The following is a 22,400-nucleotide window of genomic DNA, read 5'->3' on the forward strand; positions in this document are numbered from 1 at the left end:
TAGCGTGCATGGAAACAATAAAACATTAATAACCTCCAAACCAAAAAAAAAACACAAATGGAAGGTTATTTTAGCGTCTTTAGCACCACGGGAAAACAAAGCCCTTCCTAAATAACAACTCGGAGAGGAGCTTTCACGGCTCCTGTGGGCCTCGAGCCAACATTTCCCCCCTTCGTGTGTCCGCACTTCAAAGACGGAGGAGAGCTCGAGGCTGGCGTGCATAAAGCCTCTAAGAATAAACAAACTGATCTGGAATCATCAGCGAGGTCCCATGGATGCGTGAACATCAGTACGCCCTGAGAGAGAGGCTGGCCTCAGATCAGTGCTTCGGTGCACGGTCCCCAGCGTTTCAAAGGGATGAAGGAGTTCAGTGCTATCTCCCTGCGCCAGGTAGCCTGACTAATAGCGAACTCAAAGCTTCTTGAATGTCAGAGCATCCCAAGCTCGCTTCCTGGAAATCCAGACAGAAATAGTCTGCAAAGTAGCGCACAATAAGCCCACAGCACATATTAAAAGCTGCAATACAGGGCAGGAGGAGGGGTCACCAGACAGAGCCCTGGCCTTTTCCTTTAAGGAAGAAAGTCACAGAGCAAAGCAAGCAAAGGTTTGGAGATACTGCTCAGGTGGTTCGTGAAGCTCTATCGCAGTCAAAGAAACTTCATCCATTTTCATTCTAGTTTAAAAACATTCCAAAACACACAATTGCTTGGTGTCCCAAATCTGTGTCCCAATTTGCAGGTTTTTCAAAATGACTAAATTGATTATAAAAAAGGTCTATCAAGAAATGCGTTTAATGTGGTGTTCATGTAACCTTTTGCACCACAGTAAAAAGGGAAACTGCAGATGTTGGAGGGACAGTTTGATGACGATAAAAAGGCATCGAATCTTTGAAAATCTTTGAGCGTTCCCTTTCCGAAGTTTGATTGGCAGTGGCCTTCCATGGTTGCAGATTGGTGCGCTTATTGTATTATTTTCTGTTGGTACAAAATGATAAAGTAGCAGTATACTGTCACAATTAGTGTGTAGGACATACAGGAGCTTGTTGGCCTACATTAAGGAGAGAGGACACATTTAAAGCTGGGCAGGCAGGCAGGCAGCGCGTCCAATCATTACATTTGGGCCGAATGAAATGATCGGACAGCAAGATAATTGTTTTTCAGAGCATTTGAGTTATTTGCGGGATGTAAAGAGATTGTCAACAAATGGACAAAAAATGTTTCTAAAATAAATGACCCACCATAGCTTGAACAACAAATCTGGGGTTTCAAGACTATCTATCGTATCGGCTATAACACATTTTTCAGATTCGGACACAGAGTCATTCACCAGACATTCGACCTCAGAGGACGTGCAGTTCGCTGTAAAAGTAAAAGTATCTCTTTAACCCATTCGGTTACAGCATTCAAATGTCTCACGTGTTCAAATTCCTACCACTGTTACTGTGGGAGGAAAACCTTGAATAACCACTGAGCGAGTTTTGCATTAATCACAGTTCATATCTTAACACTAGGGATTCTTGTCAATTTAAAATACGTTTTGAATGAGGATCACTGGGCATGTATTTTCCTTCATTATTCATTGTGGCTCAGTGTAGCTCCGTCTGTACAGGCTAACACTGCTGGGGTGAGAGGTTTAGATCCCTAAACAATTCAGAAATTCACACATGGCCTTGACTTTGTTTAAGAGCTTGACTTAAACTGTTTGCACTCTCGGTACTATAAGGAGTTGGGATTTTGTTTTTTTAAGCCCAAAAGGGGAGATATATATTTCAACTAGCATGCAAAAACCCCAAACAGTAAAATTGGATTTAGACTGGACAAAAGCTCTATGTTGCTACTCTGAAACACACTAAAGACCGTCATGGTGCCTTCAGCCCATTAGCTCACAGTCCGTGCATCCACAATCACATGGTTTTAAATCCCATTTCGCACTGTGTTGTCACACCCCTTTGTTTGGCCTTTTCCTGTTTCTCCTCTGTGTTCATCGTGCTCGAAAAGTCTATGTAAGATAACATGAGCAGGTTGAATTTCAAAATCCTTGAGTAACAAAAAAAACATGTGATGAGTGTTATGTTTTCAGCGGTAAAAGTTGCCTGCGGGTCAGGAAAAATAAATAGGTACAGCAGCCCCTGAACAAACGTTGCCCTTTTTAAACATACAAAACAAACAACGTTTCAGGTTGTTAACAGAGCACACAAAGCTCACCGTCTGAAGCACAGTCACATGAAAATAACTCCTGGAGAGAATGTGAAATGATGAACAGCCAAAATGGCACTTAATAGAAATAAGTACAAATAAGTGAATAAATGGATAACTGCAGAGAGAGGCAGGTCATACATTCATGCCAGTAAAATAACACAAACATTAACAATATTGTGCATGCATCATTGCAAAGCACACACTTACACACACACACACAACCCAGGCCCAGCTGATTTCTGCGCTCAGTTTGTTTTTTTAAAGCCTTTCTACCCCTGAGGTCTGGGCACTCATTATACTCAGTGCAAAGGAGAACAGAGTAAAAAAAGCAACACACACACACACACACACAGCAGCCGGTGCAACATAATGGTTTAAACCACTCTTTTACAGAAGCACTAATCCTTTACGTTAAACCAGATAACTTGCACACACACACACACTGAACACAAACAGCATTCTCTCATGCAAAGACGCGTATCACATTTAAACACACCCTCATGTCTACTGTACGGATAAATAACACAAATCCACACTCTGACCTCTTTGACATACAGACGTGACATCTGTTTGCAGCTGTTTGCAGCAGCAGCTATCATCCTCCATCTCGCATCTTTTTGTCTTTGTTTGTACTGTGCTGCTGCTGCTTTGAGTACTTTCTCTCAAATGTGCAACCACAGGGACATTACGTTTGTGAGGGGGAAAAAAGCAGAGCCACACTTTTATTTATTTTTCATGCATAAAAAGAAATGCTTTTGGCCCAAAGGCGCTGTAAACAGGGCTCCACCTTTTCTGCGGTGGTTGTTTTTCAGTTAAATAATTTGGTATTTTGGGGCATGACATTGTGAGTTGAACATTCTCTCTGGTAAATCATTCACACTCCAGCACCTGTGGCAGGATGTGTAGACGTTTTCATCACTCCGATCACTGCGAGAGCGCCTGAAAAGATCCCAAATCGAATCTATTTTCTACACAATTGTTCTTGTGGGGCAGCGTAGTAGTGAGCTAGTAACGTAAAGTAAGGCAAACCATTGTTTACGCATTAGAGGACGTTCGGGCCCAAGTCAAAACAATACAAGACAAGAAAAGAGAGCTGATCTGAAAGGTACCAAAGATCCGTCAGATCCAAAAAGATCTGAGGGTAATTAGACCCGACCCTAAATGTGGTCGACCCGAGCTGACCTAAAGAGAGACGCAACATCAGCAGCAGCACTTAACTACCAGTTAACAGCAGCAGCAGATAAAAAGAACAGTGAGACACTCTCATTCAAAAAGAAAGTGGTAATGAGGATTACAATGCACCACCTTGTCAAAGCTGATACAGTCACTATGATTGACCTGAACAGTGTGTTTTTTTAGTGTTGCAGTGCTGTACAGCCTAAAAGAGCAATCCAACAAACTTCAACAGTTCAACACTTTCCGGCTTCTCTCTCTCTCTCTCTCTCTCTCTCTCTCTCTCTCTGTCTCTCTCTCTCTCTCTCTCTCTCTCTGTCTGTGGTGATCCCGTTTGTTTACAGTAATCATGTTAATGTTGTAAAGGTAATGCGGTAATGATTTATCGATGACACAGCATTAAACATAACAGGGAAGTTCCAGTCTGTTGCTGGGGCGACTGTGGCTAAGGGGATAGCAGGGCCGCCTTTCAATCAGAGGGCAGTTCAATCCCCAGCTCCGGCTCTGCTAGTCACATGTCGATGTGTCCTTGAGCAAAACACTTAACCCCAAAATTGCTCCCGTAGTTGTGCCTACGGTGTAGAAATGTGATAGACTCTGAATTGTAAGTCGCTTTGGATAAAAGCGTCTGCTAAATGACTGTAATGTAATGTAATGATCTCTCCTGGTGTTTCTACGTTGTGCCTCTCAGTCCTCCCTGGTGGCTGATTTGGACCGAACCCATTTTCATTTAGCTTCAGACCATCACAAACAATTCACTAAAATGCTATTTATGAACACTTATATTTCCATTTGCCATTCAGCATCTGGCGCTTTGATGTCTGAAAGGTTAGGAGACCTGTAATAAACGCTTTTTGTACGTGATGTACTTGACATTCTAATGTGTTTTTTATTTCTTTAGATTACTGTAAAGCAATTCTTATTACTGTGACATGATAAAATAACTTTTGCCTGCAGATAAAGTTTTGCTGAGTCTCGATCAAATGTCCTCAATTCGCAGGCTGTTCTGATTATTAAGGATAAAAAAGGACTTATATTTTTATTAAATGTGAATAATGTTCCGGTGTCTTAATGCTTAATTGTATGAGTGTGTTGAAGAAGCAGTCTTTCTCCTCATTTGGTGCCGCGGTCTCTATCTGAATTTCACCCTGTACTCTGTATTTTTTTAATTTAGAATGTAATGGATAAATGTCAGCCTTCCTAATTAAAGACACAGTTAAAGTACAAAGACATTCAGCAAGGTGCTGGAGCGTAGCAGAGGAAGACAGTGGGGGGGGGGGAGATGCATTCACTTTCTCTATGTGTGACATTTAATTAACTTTCTTTTATCACAAACATTCATTAAAGGCTACAATTCCAGCAAATTATAGAGAGGTAGATTGTAATGGAACTCTGTAACCTTCCCCTAAGTTTAATGCATTACACAGGCTGAATACTACATCACAGCAGATACCATATTCAGCTTGTGTAACACAACTAAGTGATATGTACGGAAACTTTTGTGACTTTCTCTTACAGGATACAGAAGAGCAGTGGAAGAACATTGGCTGTGCTTCCTGGGGAATTGGGGAGTGGTTTTGATTATTAAAAGGAAAAGCATGGGTCTGTTTCTATAAATGTGAAGAACAGAAAAAGCCTCTATCAAACTTGGATGGAGCAAATCTAAAATGTTTTGAGGTAAGAGCATCGATTCTCCATCACAGAGGGTTAATCTACTCCAGTTCGTTGCCTCAAAAAATACTGTAACTCAAGCTCAAACTATTCATTATTTATATAATGAGGTAGTATTATTTAAAGGTTTTAAATATACACACTTTAATGTCAACTGAAAAAGAATATGGGTGACCAACAAAAAAAAAAAAAAAGGTGTGAGAAGCAGATTACAGGAGCATCGGCTTCCCTGTGCAACTACAAATCTCTCAGCAGGGAACACACATTTGTTACGCTCTCAACTCTCTTTGCAAAATATTCACTCATGGGAGCCCACCATGTCTGAATTTCCCTCCGTCATGGCATTCCCCTGAGCATAATGTTGCCTAAGTTATCACTATTTCCCAGCAGTCATCCTGCCACTCAAACCACACCTCCTCGAGATGAGCCGTATCAAATGGACTGTACAGGGCAGCTCCCAGATGGGGATGTGCACAGCTGTGTGAATGCAAGGTAACTTGCCATTTGCAGTAAAAGAGACCTGAGTGCAAATCTGACAAAAGCTGGATAAATGAAAGCTGTGAAACAGGCACCGTATCAGAAACTGTCACTCTGATTCCTCTCTATAACTCCTAGAAAAAAGAAGATAATTGCCTTTTCCATTTGCATGAAATAACAGCAGCCATGTACTTAAGCTGGGGGGACAGACCACTTTCCTTTTAACACAAGCTTTGAGTTGTCAAGCACTTAACTATGTGACGGCCTTATAGTGTCAGACAGACATGGCCCTCCAACCCATCCACCACCTAATATCTTTGGCCTTCAGTGAGCTAAAAATCCTGCACAGAAAGCTTTGAACAGACACTGGCCCTGGTGACACTATATAAAACATTAGAATCTTGCTGCTCAACATCTGCTATTACAACACAGATACCTTTAAAACATGAAAGAGAGGGCAAATACTGGTTAACACCTCTGCAGGTCACAGGTTTGCTCCCAGCGTTGGTGTAATGGTTACAGGACACTAACTACCCAATAAAGAAACCTGCCATCTGGCTCTCTGTGTCGAACTGTGTCGAACTCTGCAACCTTCTCTGCTTGATCCGAACCATTTAGCTCCTGACGGGTGGTGGCTGCATTTTGACCCTGACCGGCCGAAGATGAAGAGTGTACGTCTAATGGGTTCTAATGGCGGGCTAAAAGTTTCATTACATTGTGGTTGGCCAGCATGTACTGTCTAGGTCATCATGGTTGCTAAGTAAACGTAGTAAGTGCTTTGTGCTCGTGATGCTGTGGGTTTAAGCCCGTTTTCTGCTTTTTCATGCGGTTTCTCTTTATCCTCCGTAAATATCTTGTAGGTTTATAGACTATATGTATGATGTAGCAACGCACACCAGCGTAGCGTTGAATAATTTAATACCCATAGAGGAAGCAGTGAGGGTCGGGTTATGCTAGAAAACCACGCTGGAAGACGGAACAGTTGTAATCGGAAATCCGTCTGCTACTTCAGCACCACGGACAGCGCAGTGGATTTATCAATACACAGCACAGGTAGGCTTCTGATATTTCAGAGCCTTGGTCATGGCCAAAGATTCTAACTTGCACCAAACTCAGTCAGATAAAGGATCAATGAGTCAGGCAGACGAGACTAACATTAAACTCAACAACCCCTTTGCCCCTGTTCTCCTTCTGTTACTAGGGGATCGACAGGAGGGATTTGCGGGTTAACAAGGGGGATGCATTTTGGTCATTTTGCTAAAAAGCAGGATAGCATCCCTCCTCATTCCCCCTCAAATCGCCTTCTGTTTAGAGCTGTTACAAAAAGCCTCACCAAGGCAGAATGAAAATCCAGTCGACACAGAGAGATGAGCAAGAGGCCATGATTGTTTACATATGGCACACATTTTCAGACAGACATTCCTGGATGGCAATGATAGGGTTGTACACGTGAAAAGTGACATACAAAGTTGTGTAAAGAACAAAAGAAGAGTTCAATCCCTGCTTCCTTTCTCACCTCTACACACAACGTCAATGCCGGTTTGTCCGTTTTGGATGGTTATATAAATTGTAGGACGCATTTGTAGCTGTAAAAACAGTATAGAGGTAAAATACCATGAAATAAAATGAGTGTCAGATGTTGTCAGCTAATTTAGCATATATTCATTACAGCATACAATATATAGCCTGTAGAGTGCTGAGCATTGTGTACTGGCCTGTAACATCTATGAATTAATTTGTATCATCACCACTGGCAAAATAATTGAAGTATTCTCTCTCTCTCTCTACAGCTGAGGCAAGCTCTCCAACCTCTGACAAGTCAAATCAATACAGAGCAATAGTTGATGGGTGGTAAACACAGGCGGCGCATTTCAACGGGCATTTAAATAAAAACCACTTGGTTTTGGTGGTGAAGGCTGTGGGGCTTCCTGAGGGTTCAGGTGGCAAACTATTAAAAGTGGTTCATGACATTAATGTTTTTATTCAGCTCTATTGTTTTCTTTCTGCATCTTTGTTTTGAAATGTATTCTTCTCTTTCTTCACTGGAGACAATAAATACATGGAATGTAAAATAAAGGCAATAGATAAATATAAATACTCAAATGACTGTTTCTCAGCTGTGGCCATAAAACAATAAATTATCCTCATTTTACATCCATGCTTGTAATATTGGGTAAAAAAAATGAGAATAATTCAGAGTGTTAAGCTCTTGGGTGTTGACCTTTCTGACCCATATGTTAATGCTTTAGCTGCCTTACACACACAGCATCAGCGTACTCACCCATAATGCATCGGTAGGGTTCTTCTTAACATCAGCGCAATGACCTATATTGTAAGTGTATTCATGGTGCACTGACCTGAGTCACAGTTAGCAGTTGCCTCAACAATTACAGCATATAGTAAACCGGTGTGTAAACGTATTGGTGATGCGTCCTTAATCTCAACACAATCTAAACTCCCAGAATCCCCAGCACACACAGAAGCCATTAAAGCTAAGTGAGTGAAGGGAAAAGGCTGCCGCACGTTGAGTTTGCCAAAGATAACACATCTGGCTCGTTAGATGTGTTAACTGATTTGCAGAATGCTCACTCTGCTATTGACATGCATAGAAGAGCCGGCGTGTCACAAATTTACAAATGACAAATTGTTATTTATGATTACCACATTTTACCTTGATTCTTTATAGCTCCGTTAAGCAAAGTACTTACAATGAAAGAACTACGTGTGCTCACAGTGACAAAACCACAAAAATGCATCACCAACTCTGCAGCTCTATGGAGCTTTATAGCCTCTTTTACTATATTGTTTTATTTCTACAGAGTGGTCACTGTTTGGTTCAGTCTCAGACAGCTGTTTCCTCCTGAAACAAGCTCTAATAAAACCCACTGTGCACTAAATGCACAGCAACATACAGCAGGAAGTTCAACAAAGTGGAACATTTAGCAGATATTGTTCTAAGGATTTAGTTGAGACCAAACCAGGGAATGGAAAGAACATTGTCCTGCATCCATCAGGTAGACACAAACATAACTCCAAATGTTGCTCCATGTCCACTGGATGTGAGAATAGGTGACGATTTGTGGTGTGCAGCTTGTTATGCAGTTCTCCTTCTCACATGTGCTCCAAAAATGCAATTTAAGCATCTTTAACTAGACATCAACCTCATCATCATCAGACACACTGCTACACAGGTGTGCCATATCAGGATAACGACAAATTAGGAGTATCTTTCACTTACGAAAGGGGATCTGGCAATCAGCACTTTGATGCTGTATGTAAGCAACACCAGAGTGAGAGCAGCGATCCAAACAGGTCGAATCATATTTGTGTCCAAACCAACTGGTGGACATGTACAGTATTTGGGGGTTCATAGATGGTGGTAGTTAAGATGAAAACTAATATGATTGAGATTTGTCGAGAAAACGACTTTGGTAATAGCAACAGGCCTTTTTGACAGCACACATTTTGACTAGAAAAAGACAGGTGTTACAAATAAAATGAATGATTGCTCAGTTTTATTCAAGTGTCCCAGTAAGTCCTGGCAGTGTGACGGTGAAGAGAGACAGCACGCACAAAACCAGGACCCTGAAACAAAAACAGCTAATTGTGTATCAGCCATCGTACATTTTATTACTTACACCTGCACTTTCCCTTACAGTCACGTCAAAATGTCCGCTGTTAAAAAAAGGCCAGTTGAACACAGGCTGTGTTCAAAATTGTAGTTTCGGGTCATGTTAGTTAGGCTCATGTTTTCTTTTAGCCCTGCTCCTCGTTTAAACGGCTACACACATTCACAACTGGGAGTTTGCCAGTACAACCACAGTCTATGCTGCTGGCCACAGGAGCAGTTGGGGGTTGCTTTGCTCAAGGGCACCTTGAGCTAATGCCGTTTGGGGTGCCAAGCTCAAATTAGATTTATTTTCATCACTTGCTTCGACCAACTGACCCTAAAGCCAGTTTCATTGGTGCAAATGTAAATGTGTGTGTCTGTGTGTGCTTAAACTGCTGGCAACACAAGCGTGGATGCAGCGTTTAATCTCTGTGCCCCATACATATGGGAACTATCCTGAGAATCAATAGTCAGGAGCTTTGAGAATGGGAAAGAGATAGAGAGCGGGAGAGAGGGAGGGAAATGGGAGAGAGAGGGAGAACAAAGTGTGAAAGACCGAGGAAGTAAGAAAGCAAGACATAAAGCAATGTAGTCTCGGCACTCTCTGGCATTCATAGATATTATTCATTGAAAATGCATGAATACACTCTCAAGTGCAATGCTTTGAGCCACCTGAGAGTACACACACACACACACACACACACACACACACACACACACACACACAAACACACATCTGCACAGGACTATGTGCAAACACAAATCATTCACAAGCACGCACACATAAAACTTTGCTACTAGAAAACACTGTTCAAACATGCACATAAGTAAAAAATCAGGCGGAAATCCGAACACAACACATTCAGGCACTGGAGCAGACATATAGACACACACAAACACACTCACACACACACACACACACACACATACATACACACACACACATACAGAAAGCAGAAAAGAGGAGAGGAGGAGCAGAGTTGAAAAGAATATGCCATAGAAGAGACACAGCCCATGAGAGTTATGTGAGGATTAAAGGGAAGTGTTGAGGGAAAGAGAAGAGTTGGAGGACAGGAGGGTGGATCAGTGAATACAGAAGAAGGGAGAGAGAGAGAGAGAGAGAGATAGCATAGAGAAATAATAGGCTACATAAGGTTAAAGACTGAGGAGCTGGATAGAAGAAGAGAGACAAAGTACAGTAAGTGGAAAAGGAACTACAGGACCGGAAAAAGCGGAAGGGAAGAGAAACAAATGGAAAGAAGGATGATGAAAAAGAAGAACAAGAAACGCAAGGAGGGAAAACGACGGCCAACTATTCATCCATACATTTGAGGACGGCTAGAATAAAGGAGAGGAAGAAAGTGATGGGAAGAGGAGGGACGGGTAGTCACAGATAACACGCAGCACACAATGAAAGTGACAGCTTTGCTCCGAGCATGACTCTGGCTGACTGTTGTTTCATTATAATCTCATAACTGTCAAATCCTGGAGCGATGGAGAGAGAGAGAAAGAGAGAGAGAGAGAGAGAGAGAGAGAGAGAGAGAGAGAGAGAGAGAGAATGTAAAATACTTTCATAGTGAGAGGGAAACAGCGAGAAAATTGGAAATTAATCTACACGTCTGGTTGAGTCGAACTGAATGCACATTGGAGGCAAACAGAGACGAAAGCTGGCACATACATACATACCGCTTATGGTGCACACACAAACACAAACACACACGTGTGCCTGATTGCTGATTCCTTCACTCACTCACTCACTCTATCAGACATTTGATCACTCGTGCACTCTCTCATTATCTTTATACTCTAACATTTAAGCCAAATCGTTTACCTGTCACTCATTCACTCGGTCATATGCACTCTAATTCACTTGCTCATTTACTCACTTCCTCTACCATTCACCCACTCACCCATTTTCTCACATTTAGTCAGTTGCTTTCTCTTTTATTCACTCACTCTCTCACAATTCACTTTGTAATGTTTAAACTCACTCACTCACTCGTATTCCCAGTCACTCCCTTGATAATGGTCTCACTCACTCAAACGCAGGTTACTCATTCAGTCACGAACGTAACCATTTGCTCACTCACTCCGTCATTCGCTTCACTCACAAATGACATCAAAATGACACCAAACTGAATATGTATAAGCCTTTGTCGTCACCAGTGAGGCTGGTATGAAAGCTGTGTAAATAGGGTAGCAGGTCACACACACTCCCAAGCCAGAATACAAACACAGCACCAAAGTGAAAAGAATGCGTTTGTTTCTTTTCCTTATCGGGTTTCTCAGGCTTTGATCACTGACAGCAAAGAAGCCTGTAAAGCTTTTAGGAGGCCTTTAACTTAACTGGGAAATGCAAACAAAGAAACGTCAAAATAAAAACTAATTTGAATAAAATCGACTTATTTCTCAAATAAATATATCCATTGGATTTCAACAAAATAAGATTATTATATTCTTGTGTGAGAGAAAGTAGCTTAAAATAGAAATTCAACATAGAACCATGACATATTTGTACTGTAAACCTAACTGCATTATGTGAGCAACGTAATGGAAGGTCAACAAGCATGTCAGTTAAGTTAAGTGGCTATTTTCCTGGGAAATAAAAGTGTGTTTCTCTTCAAACTAATAGACCATGGGTTTACTCTGAAGATTGACCCCCCACTGTCCTATTTCATCACGTAATGAATCCAATGAAGGAAGTATTGATACCATTTAACAGCAAGTGACCGCATTTGGCTCTGCCAGTCCGACTTGTCTGCTTCCTTGTTTTACTATATTTTCTTCAATTTTACAATGGCAAATTGGACTGCACTCAGACTGCATATTAATCAAACAGCTTGGGTGGTGCTGTGATACCGATCACTGCTCATAACTACACAGTTCTTTTTCCAACAGCAAAAATGTCTCGCCAAGCTGGAAATAAAATACCTGCTTGCACCAGTTGCTTGCAACAGCGTATCTCATAAGCTGCCAACATGCAGACTGATGCAAATTTGATATGAGAAGCCCACTAATGATTATAGTTATCTCACATTGACAGGAGTGCCTTTAAATACTTATCTCTTCTCACACACGTGTTCTCCCTTCCGCGATATCTGCTGTTACGTTTTCACACACAAAATCACACACATACTTTCTCGTCATCCTTTTCTCGCATACTTCTCACCTCTTCCACAAAGTGAAACTCTACTAAGCCGGCTAGCATCAATCTGCTTAATGTTTACCTCCCATGCTCTCAGGTAAATCTAGCTCTGTCAGCTCCGTCATTGTCTATATTTCTCTCACAAACACACAATCTCTCCCCCCCCCCCCCCCCCTCCCACTTGTTCAATCAGCTTCCTCGCGCAATAAATTGCCCACACAAGCAGCTGTATGCTTCAGTTAATTTCTCAGTCCTTCATGCACACAAGTCCAGAAAAAGAGACAAAAGAAAAAGGTAGAAGCAATGCTCAGAGCTCAAGCAAATGTCACCCACTCTTATCACTCCCCTTTCTCACTCACATTTAAACCTGTAGAGTTTGGGTCCTTATCTTCACAGGATTTGTTACAGTGAAGAAAGCTACAGGGGAATCTAAACTGACTACACACTCACACACCCTCCTTCACATTTTCCCCTCCGCTCTCTTACCTGTGACAGTGATCAGCATGGGAGCCACCAGCGGCCGGTTGTTATCCAGTTTTCGGCTCAGTCGGATCTCTCCGCTGGTGTGATTCAGCAGGAGTAGGTGAAGCTCGTTCCCTCGGTCGATGGTGTAGTACAGCCTGTCTGACACATCAGGGTCGTGGGCGGGTACTCTCCCAATTACGCCGCTGGGGAAACTGTTGGACCGATTGGATACGAAGTTGTTGAAAATGATTTGGAAGTCCTGCAGAGTGGGCCGGTTGTCGTTCTGGTCCACCAGTCGGATGCGGATAGTTGCCCGGCTGACTAGAGGTGCTGAGGTGGCTTGGACTACGATGACATACTCATTATTGGCCTCATAGTCAAGATCAATGAGTGAAGTGAGCTCCCCTGAAAAGATGTCCATCTGTAAGATCTCAGGGATGTTGCCCTCCACGATTTGGTACATGATCTGAGCGTTGACACCTTCATCCGGGTCGGTGGCTGTGATCTGGGCTACTACGGAGCCCACTGCGCTGTTTTCCTTCACTAGAACCTCAAAGTCATCAGCAGGGAAGACAGGGGCATTGTCGTTGACATCGAGGACTGTCACCTGTATGTGGACGGGGGTTCGCTGAGGGGGCACGCCTCGATCTACGGCATAGGCCGTCAGCTCATAGAATGGCACGCTCTCACGGTCCAAGCGGCGAACAGTTCGTACGATGCCAGATGTAGGTTCAATGGTAAAGTCTCCATCCCCGTCCTCGCCATTTTGGAAGGTGTACTGAACACGGCCATTAGCGTGTGCGTCACGGTCAGTGGCTGAGATTTGGAGGACACTGGTGAAGGGAGGGGCGTCTTCGCTCACTGTCCCCTGATATCTAGGGCTGACGAACTGAGGCGCATTGTCATTCACATCATTCACATTCACCTCAACATATGTAGTGTCTGCTTTCTGTGGTATGCCGTTGTCTTTAGCTGTTATAGCCAAAGTGTAGGTCATCTGGTCCTCATAGTCGAGCTCTGCCTGGAGCGTTATAGCCCCTGTGGCAGTGTCAATGCGGAATTGTGGGATATTGTCCTCGAGGAAGTATGTGATTCGAGCATTTTCACCAACATCATCATCTGTGGCACTGATGACAACGACAGTGCTTCCAGGTGGTCGGTCCTCATTCACGCTAATAGAGTAGTGGGCGCTCTGGAAAACAGGCCGATGAGTGTTGGCATCTGTGATGTTGATGTGCACCTGACAGGTGTCATGGAGTGTGCGGTCTGAGGCGGTGACTGTCAGAACGTAACGGCGCTCCTGTTTGTAGTCCAATGGGAGAGCTAACGAGAGAAGTCCGGACCCTCCTGCCGTGCTGATGGCAAAACGGTTTCTGGTGTTTCCTCCTGTTATCTGATAGGTCACAGCACTGTTGACGTCTCGGTCCACAGCCGTGACAGTCACTACACTGGTACCAACCGACGCATCCTCATTCAGGCGAGCATAGGACTCCTTTAGGAGGAACTCAGGGCGGTTGTCATTGACATCCATCACTGTAATTGTAACACTGGCTGTAGCAGAAAGAGGCGGCATGCCATAATCCCTGGCCTCAACGCCAAAGAAATAGTGTTCCACAGATTCTCGGTCAAGAATGGAGCTCACAGTGACCCAGCCTGTAGCTGAATTGATCATGAATGGTGTGTCAGAGCTGGTGCCAGTTAACCTGTACTCCAGACGAGCATTATCACTCGAATCAGTATCAATGGCCTGAATGTGGAGGATCGAACTACCAACTGGGGCGCTCTCGAGCACAGACGCCTGGAATGGGGTGGAGACAAAGATCGGTGGGTTGTCATTGACATCCGTCACCTGTACACTCACAATACCGGTGTTGTTGGAGAGAGGGGGCCGCCCATTGTCCTGTGCACGAACACGGAGCGTATACTCCCGTTCGGATTCATAGTCTAGTGGTGCCACGACATGGATCTCCCCAGTGACACTGTCGATGGAAAACTGTCCACGGCTGTTACCACTGATGATGTTATAGTGAACAGCAGCGTTGCTGTCCTTGTCCTGGTCTGTGGCACTCACATGGAGGATCTCAGAGTGAGGCCGTACATCCTCCTTCACTGCTACGACATAGCGCTTTTCACTGAACTGTGGCACGTTGTCATTTTCATCTAGAACGGTGATGAAAACTTTAACAGTAGCGGAGCGGGGCCCCGGTTCCTTCCCCTGGTCACTGGCCTCCACCTGTAGAGTGTAGTGCTCGTTGATTTCCCGGTCCACCGCTCCACGGGTTGTTATGAGCCCAGAGCGTGGGTCAACCTCAAAGGCTGCTCGTGCCATTGCAGCCGTGTCCCCGACAAAGTGGTAACGGATATTGGCATTGGATGGGGAGTCTAAGTCTGTCGCTCTCAACTGTAAGATGGGATACCCCTCCTCTACGTTCTCCCTAATCGTCTCCCTGTACTCTGTCTGCTCAAATATAGGAGAATGATCGTTCCGGTCAGAAACTGTAATGGCCACCATTGTGGTGCCAGAGAGTCGAGAGGAGGCGTGATCGGTCGCAGTGACCCGGAAGTAATGCAAATCCATGTGTTCTCTGTCTAGAATCTGAGTGGTGGAGATGAGACCTGTGTCTGGGTGGATGTGGAAGTAGTCAGATGATCGACTGTTCATCAACGGGGCCATGGTGTAGCTCACCCTGCCTGCATCTCCTGCATCTGGGTCTGAGGCAGACATGATGATGACTGAGGTGGCGGGTGGCTGGTTCTCAGCTACTTGCACTTGGAAGTTATACTGGGAAAATTGGGGATGTTTGTTGGCTGCACGTCGAGAGCGAGGCCAGGGCACCAAAATCTTCCTCCCCCTTTCTCCCTGTGACATTTCATCATCTGCTACTATTATCAGTCGTTCCAGGCTCCTCTCTCCCCTTGTACTGTGCCTCTCCTGCTCCCCACCTTCCCCCCTCTCATTCCCATCTCCAACCACATGGCTTTCATCTGCCTGGCTCTCTTTCCTCCCTCTTTCGCTAGCAGGCTGTGTGATGGTGGTGGTGCTACTGCCCCTATCCTGACCCTTTCCTCCCTCTGCCTCTCTCTCCTCTGCATGGCTTGCCTTTGTTATTCCTTTTCCCCTCTCCCACTCCTCCTCCTCTTGCTCTTCTCCCCCTGGTTCTCTCCCTCCCATCAGCCGCACCTCTCTATCTCCCTCCCCCACCTGTAATTTTCCTCCCCCAACAGCGGCAGCAACAGCAGCAGACCCCTCCAAGCCCTCTCCCTCCCTCTCTGCATCCCTCTCCCTTTCTCCCTTGGCCTCCATCTGCCGCCTATCTGTATGTCTGACACCTTCGGGCTCTAATGGCACTTGCTTACCGGATTTTAATTGCATATGTGCACGGTCGTTCTGCTCGGTGGCTGAACAGTCGGTGGAAATGCTGTCAGCGCAGCCTGCCTTGACCATCTCTCGCAGTGCGGTCTCCCACAGGTCTTGTTGCTGTGTCTGACCAGAGTCATGACTATATCCATTCATGTCCTTGCTTCCCTCCTCGTCGTTGTTGTTATTACTGTTGCTGTTTAATTTTCTCCACAAAAACACCCACTGAGAGTCCCGGGGAGCTGTCCGTGGTGCTAAAATCAGATCCTTCACAGGGGGTAAGTAAAGGGAACGTGCAGAGTCATCCTGCCATGTGGGCAGGTTCATTTCAGAGAAGAACGAGAGGTGGCTTTCTGTGGTGTCATCGGGCTGAGTGAGGAGACGTGAATTGTTTGCTGTTGCAGAGTGAGACGTGTGTGACACAACCCCGGGAGATTTAACAGGAAACTTCGCAGGCGAAAAAAAGCCTGAGTCACTGGCAGACTCTGTCTCTGAAGTTGCGTTTACTTTCTCAGCAGATAGATGGATCGGTTTGGATAGCTTTCCAGTTCCTGCATAACCACCTTTTCGTGTTTGAGGGTGCATATTGAACACCAGGCCAGGATATCTTGATGCAATTGATGCGTTTTTGCTGGATAGAAAACGTTGGTCGGGCATCTCTGTGATGCTCCTGGGGGAAAATTGTATGGGGGAGTTCCTCAGAGCTATGACTCCCTCCGGGACCATAAACTCTGCTACATATCCATCCCCCATTTCTATTCTATCCAAACAACCAAAACGACCACCGGGAACCTCCCTGCTTTCTCCCCGGGTTTGGCTGCCCTGCCCTCTGGTTGCTGTTGCTGATTTCCCCTGCGGAAGCTCATTATGAGCCCTACATAGGAGCGTCAGAATCGGACAAGCCAAATCATTATCCGGATAATTAGATAAATTAATGTATTCGTTGCCTTGGTTCACCCCTCCTCCTCGACCATCCTTTCCCTCTCTCCTCCCAGGCCTCTCCTCCCTCTTAGCCATAATTCTGACATGGTAATAACTTGATTTCATCTCACGGACAGGGGGTCCACAATGATCTAGGTGCGCCCATGTACTAGGGTTAATCACTGACGGTGCACTACATCTGTACGCTTCCTTCCCCCCCTCATCATCTCCCCCACTCCTCATCCCCCTCTCCCTCACCCTGCACCTATTGCACCCAGTCAAACACCTATCATCACCCCCCTCTCTGTTGCTGCTGAGATCAATATCATTGTGCCTCCCCAAATGAGAACAATTACCAGCCCCCCTGTCCTTGCTAGCTGAGCACCCATCAGTGTCCCAGGTCTTGTTATTAATGCTGTTCCTGTAAACTGGATGGGGCTGAATTTCACCTGTGTGACTGTTCTGAGAGGAATAAGTTGAAAAATGACAAACGTAGTCCAAATTTAAATCCTGGTTATAGTTTGAATTCTTTGTGAAACAGGGATGAAATTTAAAGGTGTAGTTTGAAGCCTTACTGTTTGGTGAATTGTATCCAAAGAGAGGATGAATGCAACAAGAGCAACCGGTTGGCAATGGGCCAAGTGAGGGTTTTTTAGCCGGGGAGAGGGCTTGTTTGTTGGGGTTTGGCCGGTAGAGATGCCCGGGTGTCAGCGAGCACCATGTAGCAAATAGCCTCCTCACCTCACGAGCCCTCTCCCACGCCTCGCTCCTACTCCTATCTCTACTTCCGGGTGCCCTGCACAGGCCAGAGGCGTGCACAAAGGCTCTGGCGGCGCCACGTTTGGTGAGGTGTGGCCTCGACGCCGGCCACCGTTGCGCGCCCGCTCTAGTCCTTTGTACTGCCCGTTGTTTGCCGTTCTGAACCGGCGAGGAGGTGAAAGCAGGTGAAGCGGGAGGAGAAACAACGCCCTTCCTTCTCATCCATCCTCTATCCACTCCCTCCCCTGCGCCGACGCCATCAGAGCTCGACCTGCTCCTAATACCTGGTTTGAGAGGAGGAGGGGGTGATGATTGTGCCAGAGGGCCGTTTTCACACCTCCAAAACGTCCCGACTCCTTTGAGTCTCTCCTTCCGTGTCCCCCTCGCCCCATCCCGGTGATATCTTCCCAGCGTCCCCCCTGCACGCTGCACTCCAGAGCATCCCTCGGTCTGTATCCGCTCTACGGTCCACCTGCTTGGGCGTATATTCCAGCTGCCCTTCGGCGACTCCCCTGCTTCCTCGCGCTGCTGCTGCTGTTGCTGCTGGCTCACTTTACCGGCGTCTCGGTAACAGAGACCGGGGGTCCATCGGTTGGAAGCCCCTCCTGTATTCCCAGTCCCTGGGGTGAGGGCGAACAAAGGGCCGAGGAGAAGCAGGTGGAGTGCCAGAGAAGAGAGCAGGAGCGGGGTGAAGCCCGGTAGCGGTGCAGCCATTTAGTCTCTTCCTTTCTCTGTCTCTCCCTTCTTTCTCCCTCTTCCACCACTTCCTATTCTCTCTCTCTCGAGTGCGTCTTCCCTTCTCCCCGTTACTTCTCTCTCTCTTTCTCTCTCTCTCTCTCTCTCTCCCTCGTTCCGGCTAGGTGGCCAGTTCCAGGACCGCTGGCACCGCCCGACACCTTCCCCCAGGCTCCCCCGTCTCTCCGTCGGCCTGGAGAGTTGGCATCTACCCGCTGTGGTCCGTGGAGCTGGAGGTCTGAGCGTTAAGAGCGGCGCGGCAGCAGCATCTCTCCTCCCGTTCATTCACATCCAACATGGCTTACACACTCACACTATCTGACTGACTGACTGACTGACTGGCTGGCTCACACACTACCCTCCTGAGTGTGTGTGTGTATGTGTGTGCGCACTCTCCTAGGCACAGCCCGGTGGTAGGCTACTATCCATCCATCCACACACACGATCACACTCTCCTCCTCTCTCCTTTTTCTACCCCTCCCCCTATTGCTTGCATCTCTACCACGCCCCTCTCTCTCTCTCTCTCTCTCTCTCTCTCTCTCTCTCTCTCTCTCTCTCTCTCTCTCTCTCCTTTCCTCTCTCATGATGGTTGGCTCCAGTGCGCAGGGCTGTTACACATCACCCGCAGCGGCAGCCATATCCACAACTGCAAAAGGACGGAGGGGGATAGCCTGGATCTTACACAATCACACCGTCATCAGCATATCATCTGAAGAATGATCACCCTCACAAATAGCCCTGCAGGTTTGCCACCTTTTAACGGGGTTATGCAGACAAACCTGGCAATGCTGCTGATTCAGACGACAACTAAAAATTTGATTCTGACCTTTTAAAATGAAAATTATGCAACAGTGGGATGTTTTGGATGAATTGCAGAAAAGCGATTCCTAGAAACTTTACCAAAAGGAAGGAAACAGCATCAATCATTTTAGTAAAATATATGGTGACAAAGTATGAGCCAACTTGTATTATCGTATAGCCTGTGATGTATGATATTTTATTTATTTTGTATAAATAAACTGCAGTTCCACAGCTTAATTTTGTTCATAAAAGACTACATTGTCCTATTTTGTGATATCATCCTCATCAGGTTACACACAGTACAATCCAGTCCGGTGATGTAAGCTGTGAGTCGTCAGGTTAGCTCTCGTAAAAGTGACGTCATCTCCAGTATGATCACCGATGAGTAATTCACACGTGCGCGCGCACACACATACACACACAAGCATAGGAAAGCACAGAAATTCCAATTCTGACTTTACTGTGAATAACGTTTTCTGTGGAAGGATAAACTATATTATGTTTTATGGGCTATAATTGTCCCACAGGGATTCATATGTCTGCCGTATAGCAGCCATATTTATTATTAGTGTGATTCATTTCAATGGTGAAGGCACATGCGCGCTATCCAGCAATCATCCCAATTTAACACTAATTTGTGCATGGCTTAATGGGCAGATCCATTTCCTGATACAAAAATCACATTATGCAAATACGTAGGCTACAAATTTCCTCCAATATTCACTCACCACCGTCTTCCCATTCAATACCAATTTATAGTGTCGGCTGGGTGGTGTATGGTTTTTCTAATGACACGGCTAGAATTGAACATGATTTCTTCCTGGGGCTGATGGGAGGAGATACACAAGGCGTGTCAGTCGGGGACGCTGAGGAGCAGCCAAATATGAGCCCCGGAGGTGCGTGACCGAGCATGCGCATGCACGTACGCGTGCGTCTCCACATGCCTCCTGTGTTCTTGCTTTCCCTCTGTCTCCTGTGTCTATTATTGTGTCTCAGTGTGTCTGATTTCATGTGTTTTGTTCATCATCTCACTTCAACTCATATATCTAAGCTTTGGCCCAACTAACCCCACTCCTTAAAATTAGGATCAGGCCTAAATATTGATCAGGTTTGAGTGTCATGTGTGGTCTAGTGGTGATTGTCAGTGTGGGCTATAGAAGGGCTAAGTATCCAAGTATCACAAATGGTCAAGCACAAAAAGTAAGTCTTGTTTTTGATGAGATATATTATATTATAATTTTGCCACTATTAGACCTCATTTTATTTAGGTTATGTTCTTATTTGTGGGAAAAATCATGTTTATATTCCTAAACATATTAAAATAGATTTTGGTATTGGTACCAAAACTCAGGTACCATATCAGCGCTAAAACACTTTTAAACAATACAACAGTGATTGCCATACAAATACACTACTGTACTGATTTATCTTATTGTTATTTGTGTCAGAAGCTATATTGCTTTAGTGTATAGTGTATTATTTACTATTAGTTGATGTATACATAAACAACAATGATCTCCCATGCTTAATTAAGGTGCAGCTAACACAGAATAAATTCAAACTTTATCTTGTGAATGACACACAACACAGTGTGTTAATTTATGTGTGTCCCAGTCTGTTTGGATCCCTATTTCTGTTTTTGTTTTTTTATTTTCAGAGCTGGAGCTTGGAGGACAGCCACAGCAATATGGTGCTCCAAAATGCATATCCCCTTTTTCCAAATATGATTTGAATGCACAAAAGAAAAAAATCCTCTCCCTCCCTCCCTCCTTCCCTCCCCCTGTGGGTGTCAGCAGCCTCCCTCCAGCCTCGTGCTCTGTCACCAGGATTTGCTAGCGTTGCTCGATCGTTGCTCCGACACCCTCACACGCCTCCGTCAGCCAGTGTGACTACAGTATAATGTAGGTTATTGTGGCGCACGCTGGCGGAGTTAACAGGATTTGGAATGGGTGCGTGTCGGGGGAGCATGAAGACGTCTAGACAAGTTGTGATGAGGCAGCGTGTGAAACACTCTGACAGGTATTACTCCGTTTACCCATTCAGTGATGACACTTAAGATGTCATGATACTTTTTCAACCACGGAGGGGAAGCTTTCTTTTTCTTCAACACTAATCAGAGAGGTCAGAGGTCACAGTGGCCCCTGAGGCTTTCAGGGGTTCAGTTACACATATTCAATGGCGCTTCACTGGGGTATCAAACTTGAATACCTCCAGTTGAATCAAGGTCTTTCTTCTCCTCTAAAACTGAAATGGTATAATGTTACAATGTTCCTCACTGGGAAACTAACACTATTGGGCTATTACTGTTTAAATTCCAATGATTGCATGGCACAATTACCAGTAATTAAATTTCATTCTTCTCTAAGAAGTGAGATTGAAGTTCAGTCAGGTAAAAACTGCAGTATACCTAATATGTCCCCCGCTGAAATGAAAAAAATGTTGCTTTCTCCAATGGGAAATATTGCTTTAACTTAGATTTTATTATGCCAAAAAGTGTTTGTTTACTCTGGCAAGGTAACTGAGAAATCCCTTTTTTTAACAAAAAAATCAAAAGAGGGTGTGTTTGTATGTGGAGTGTGTAATCTATAAGTAATGTAACAAATGGTACAATAACCTACCTCTTTAACTCTAAACATAGCACACATAACAGAGAGAATTACACAGCATATTTAACATGAAAACTATTCCAACTCAACATTACCCAATATGAAAACTAGTTTAATCCTTGCATGCCCTTGAAAGTCTTTGGGATGTTAATAGTCTTTGGTCTATCAGGGAAAGGAAAATCTAGACAGCAGTAAATCCGCCTGGAGAAAATTTCTGTCATGAAGTAATTCTGATTCCTATTCTGGAAGATGGACGGTTAATTCGACTGAATGGGAACTTTAATAATGTGAAAACCTGAAGACTCTCTGTCCATTTAGAAACTTGTTGAGATTTAAATAGACTCAGACTGTCACCCCCAATGTACATACATGAATCTCATTTGCAATTTTAAAGAATAGTGGTCGTTCTAGATAATCAGTAAAGCTAATACATTATTAATTGCTAGTAGAGACCCCAATAGAGAGTAATTGATCTGGAAAT

The 22,400-nt window shown here is 44.7% G+C and overlaps 1 protein-coding gene across 2 annotated transcripts in view; it reads right to left on the reverse strand.

Moving 5' to 3' along the window:
* Positions 1-18,961, reverse strand: part of celsr3 (cadherin, EGF LAG seven-pass G-type receptor 3) — a 96,753-nt gene extending 77,792 nt beyond the window's left edge. For both annotated transcript variants that reach the window (XM_031845411.1, XM_031845410.1), the window contains exon 1: positions 12,761-18,961. In XM_031845411.1, the coding sequence (XP_031701271.1) occupies positions 12,761-18,491 (5,731 nt within the window). In that variant the 5' untranslated portion in view covers positions 18,492-18,961. The remainder of the gene's footprint in view (positions 1-12,760) is intronic.
* Between the last annotated feature and the right edge of the window lie 3,439 nt (positions 18,962-22,400).

Source organism: Anarrhichthys ocellatus, unplaced genomic scaffold (genome assembly GCF_004355925.1).
Source record: "Anarrhichthys ocellatus isolate YVR2014 unplaced genomic scaffold, GSC_Weel_1.0 scaffold5, whole genome shotgun sequence".
Taxonomy (NCBI): domain Eukaryota; kingdom Metazoa; phylum Chordata; class Actinopteri; order Perciformes; family Anarhichadidae; genus Anarrhichthys; species Anarrhichthys ocellatus.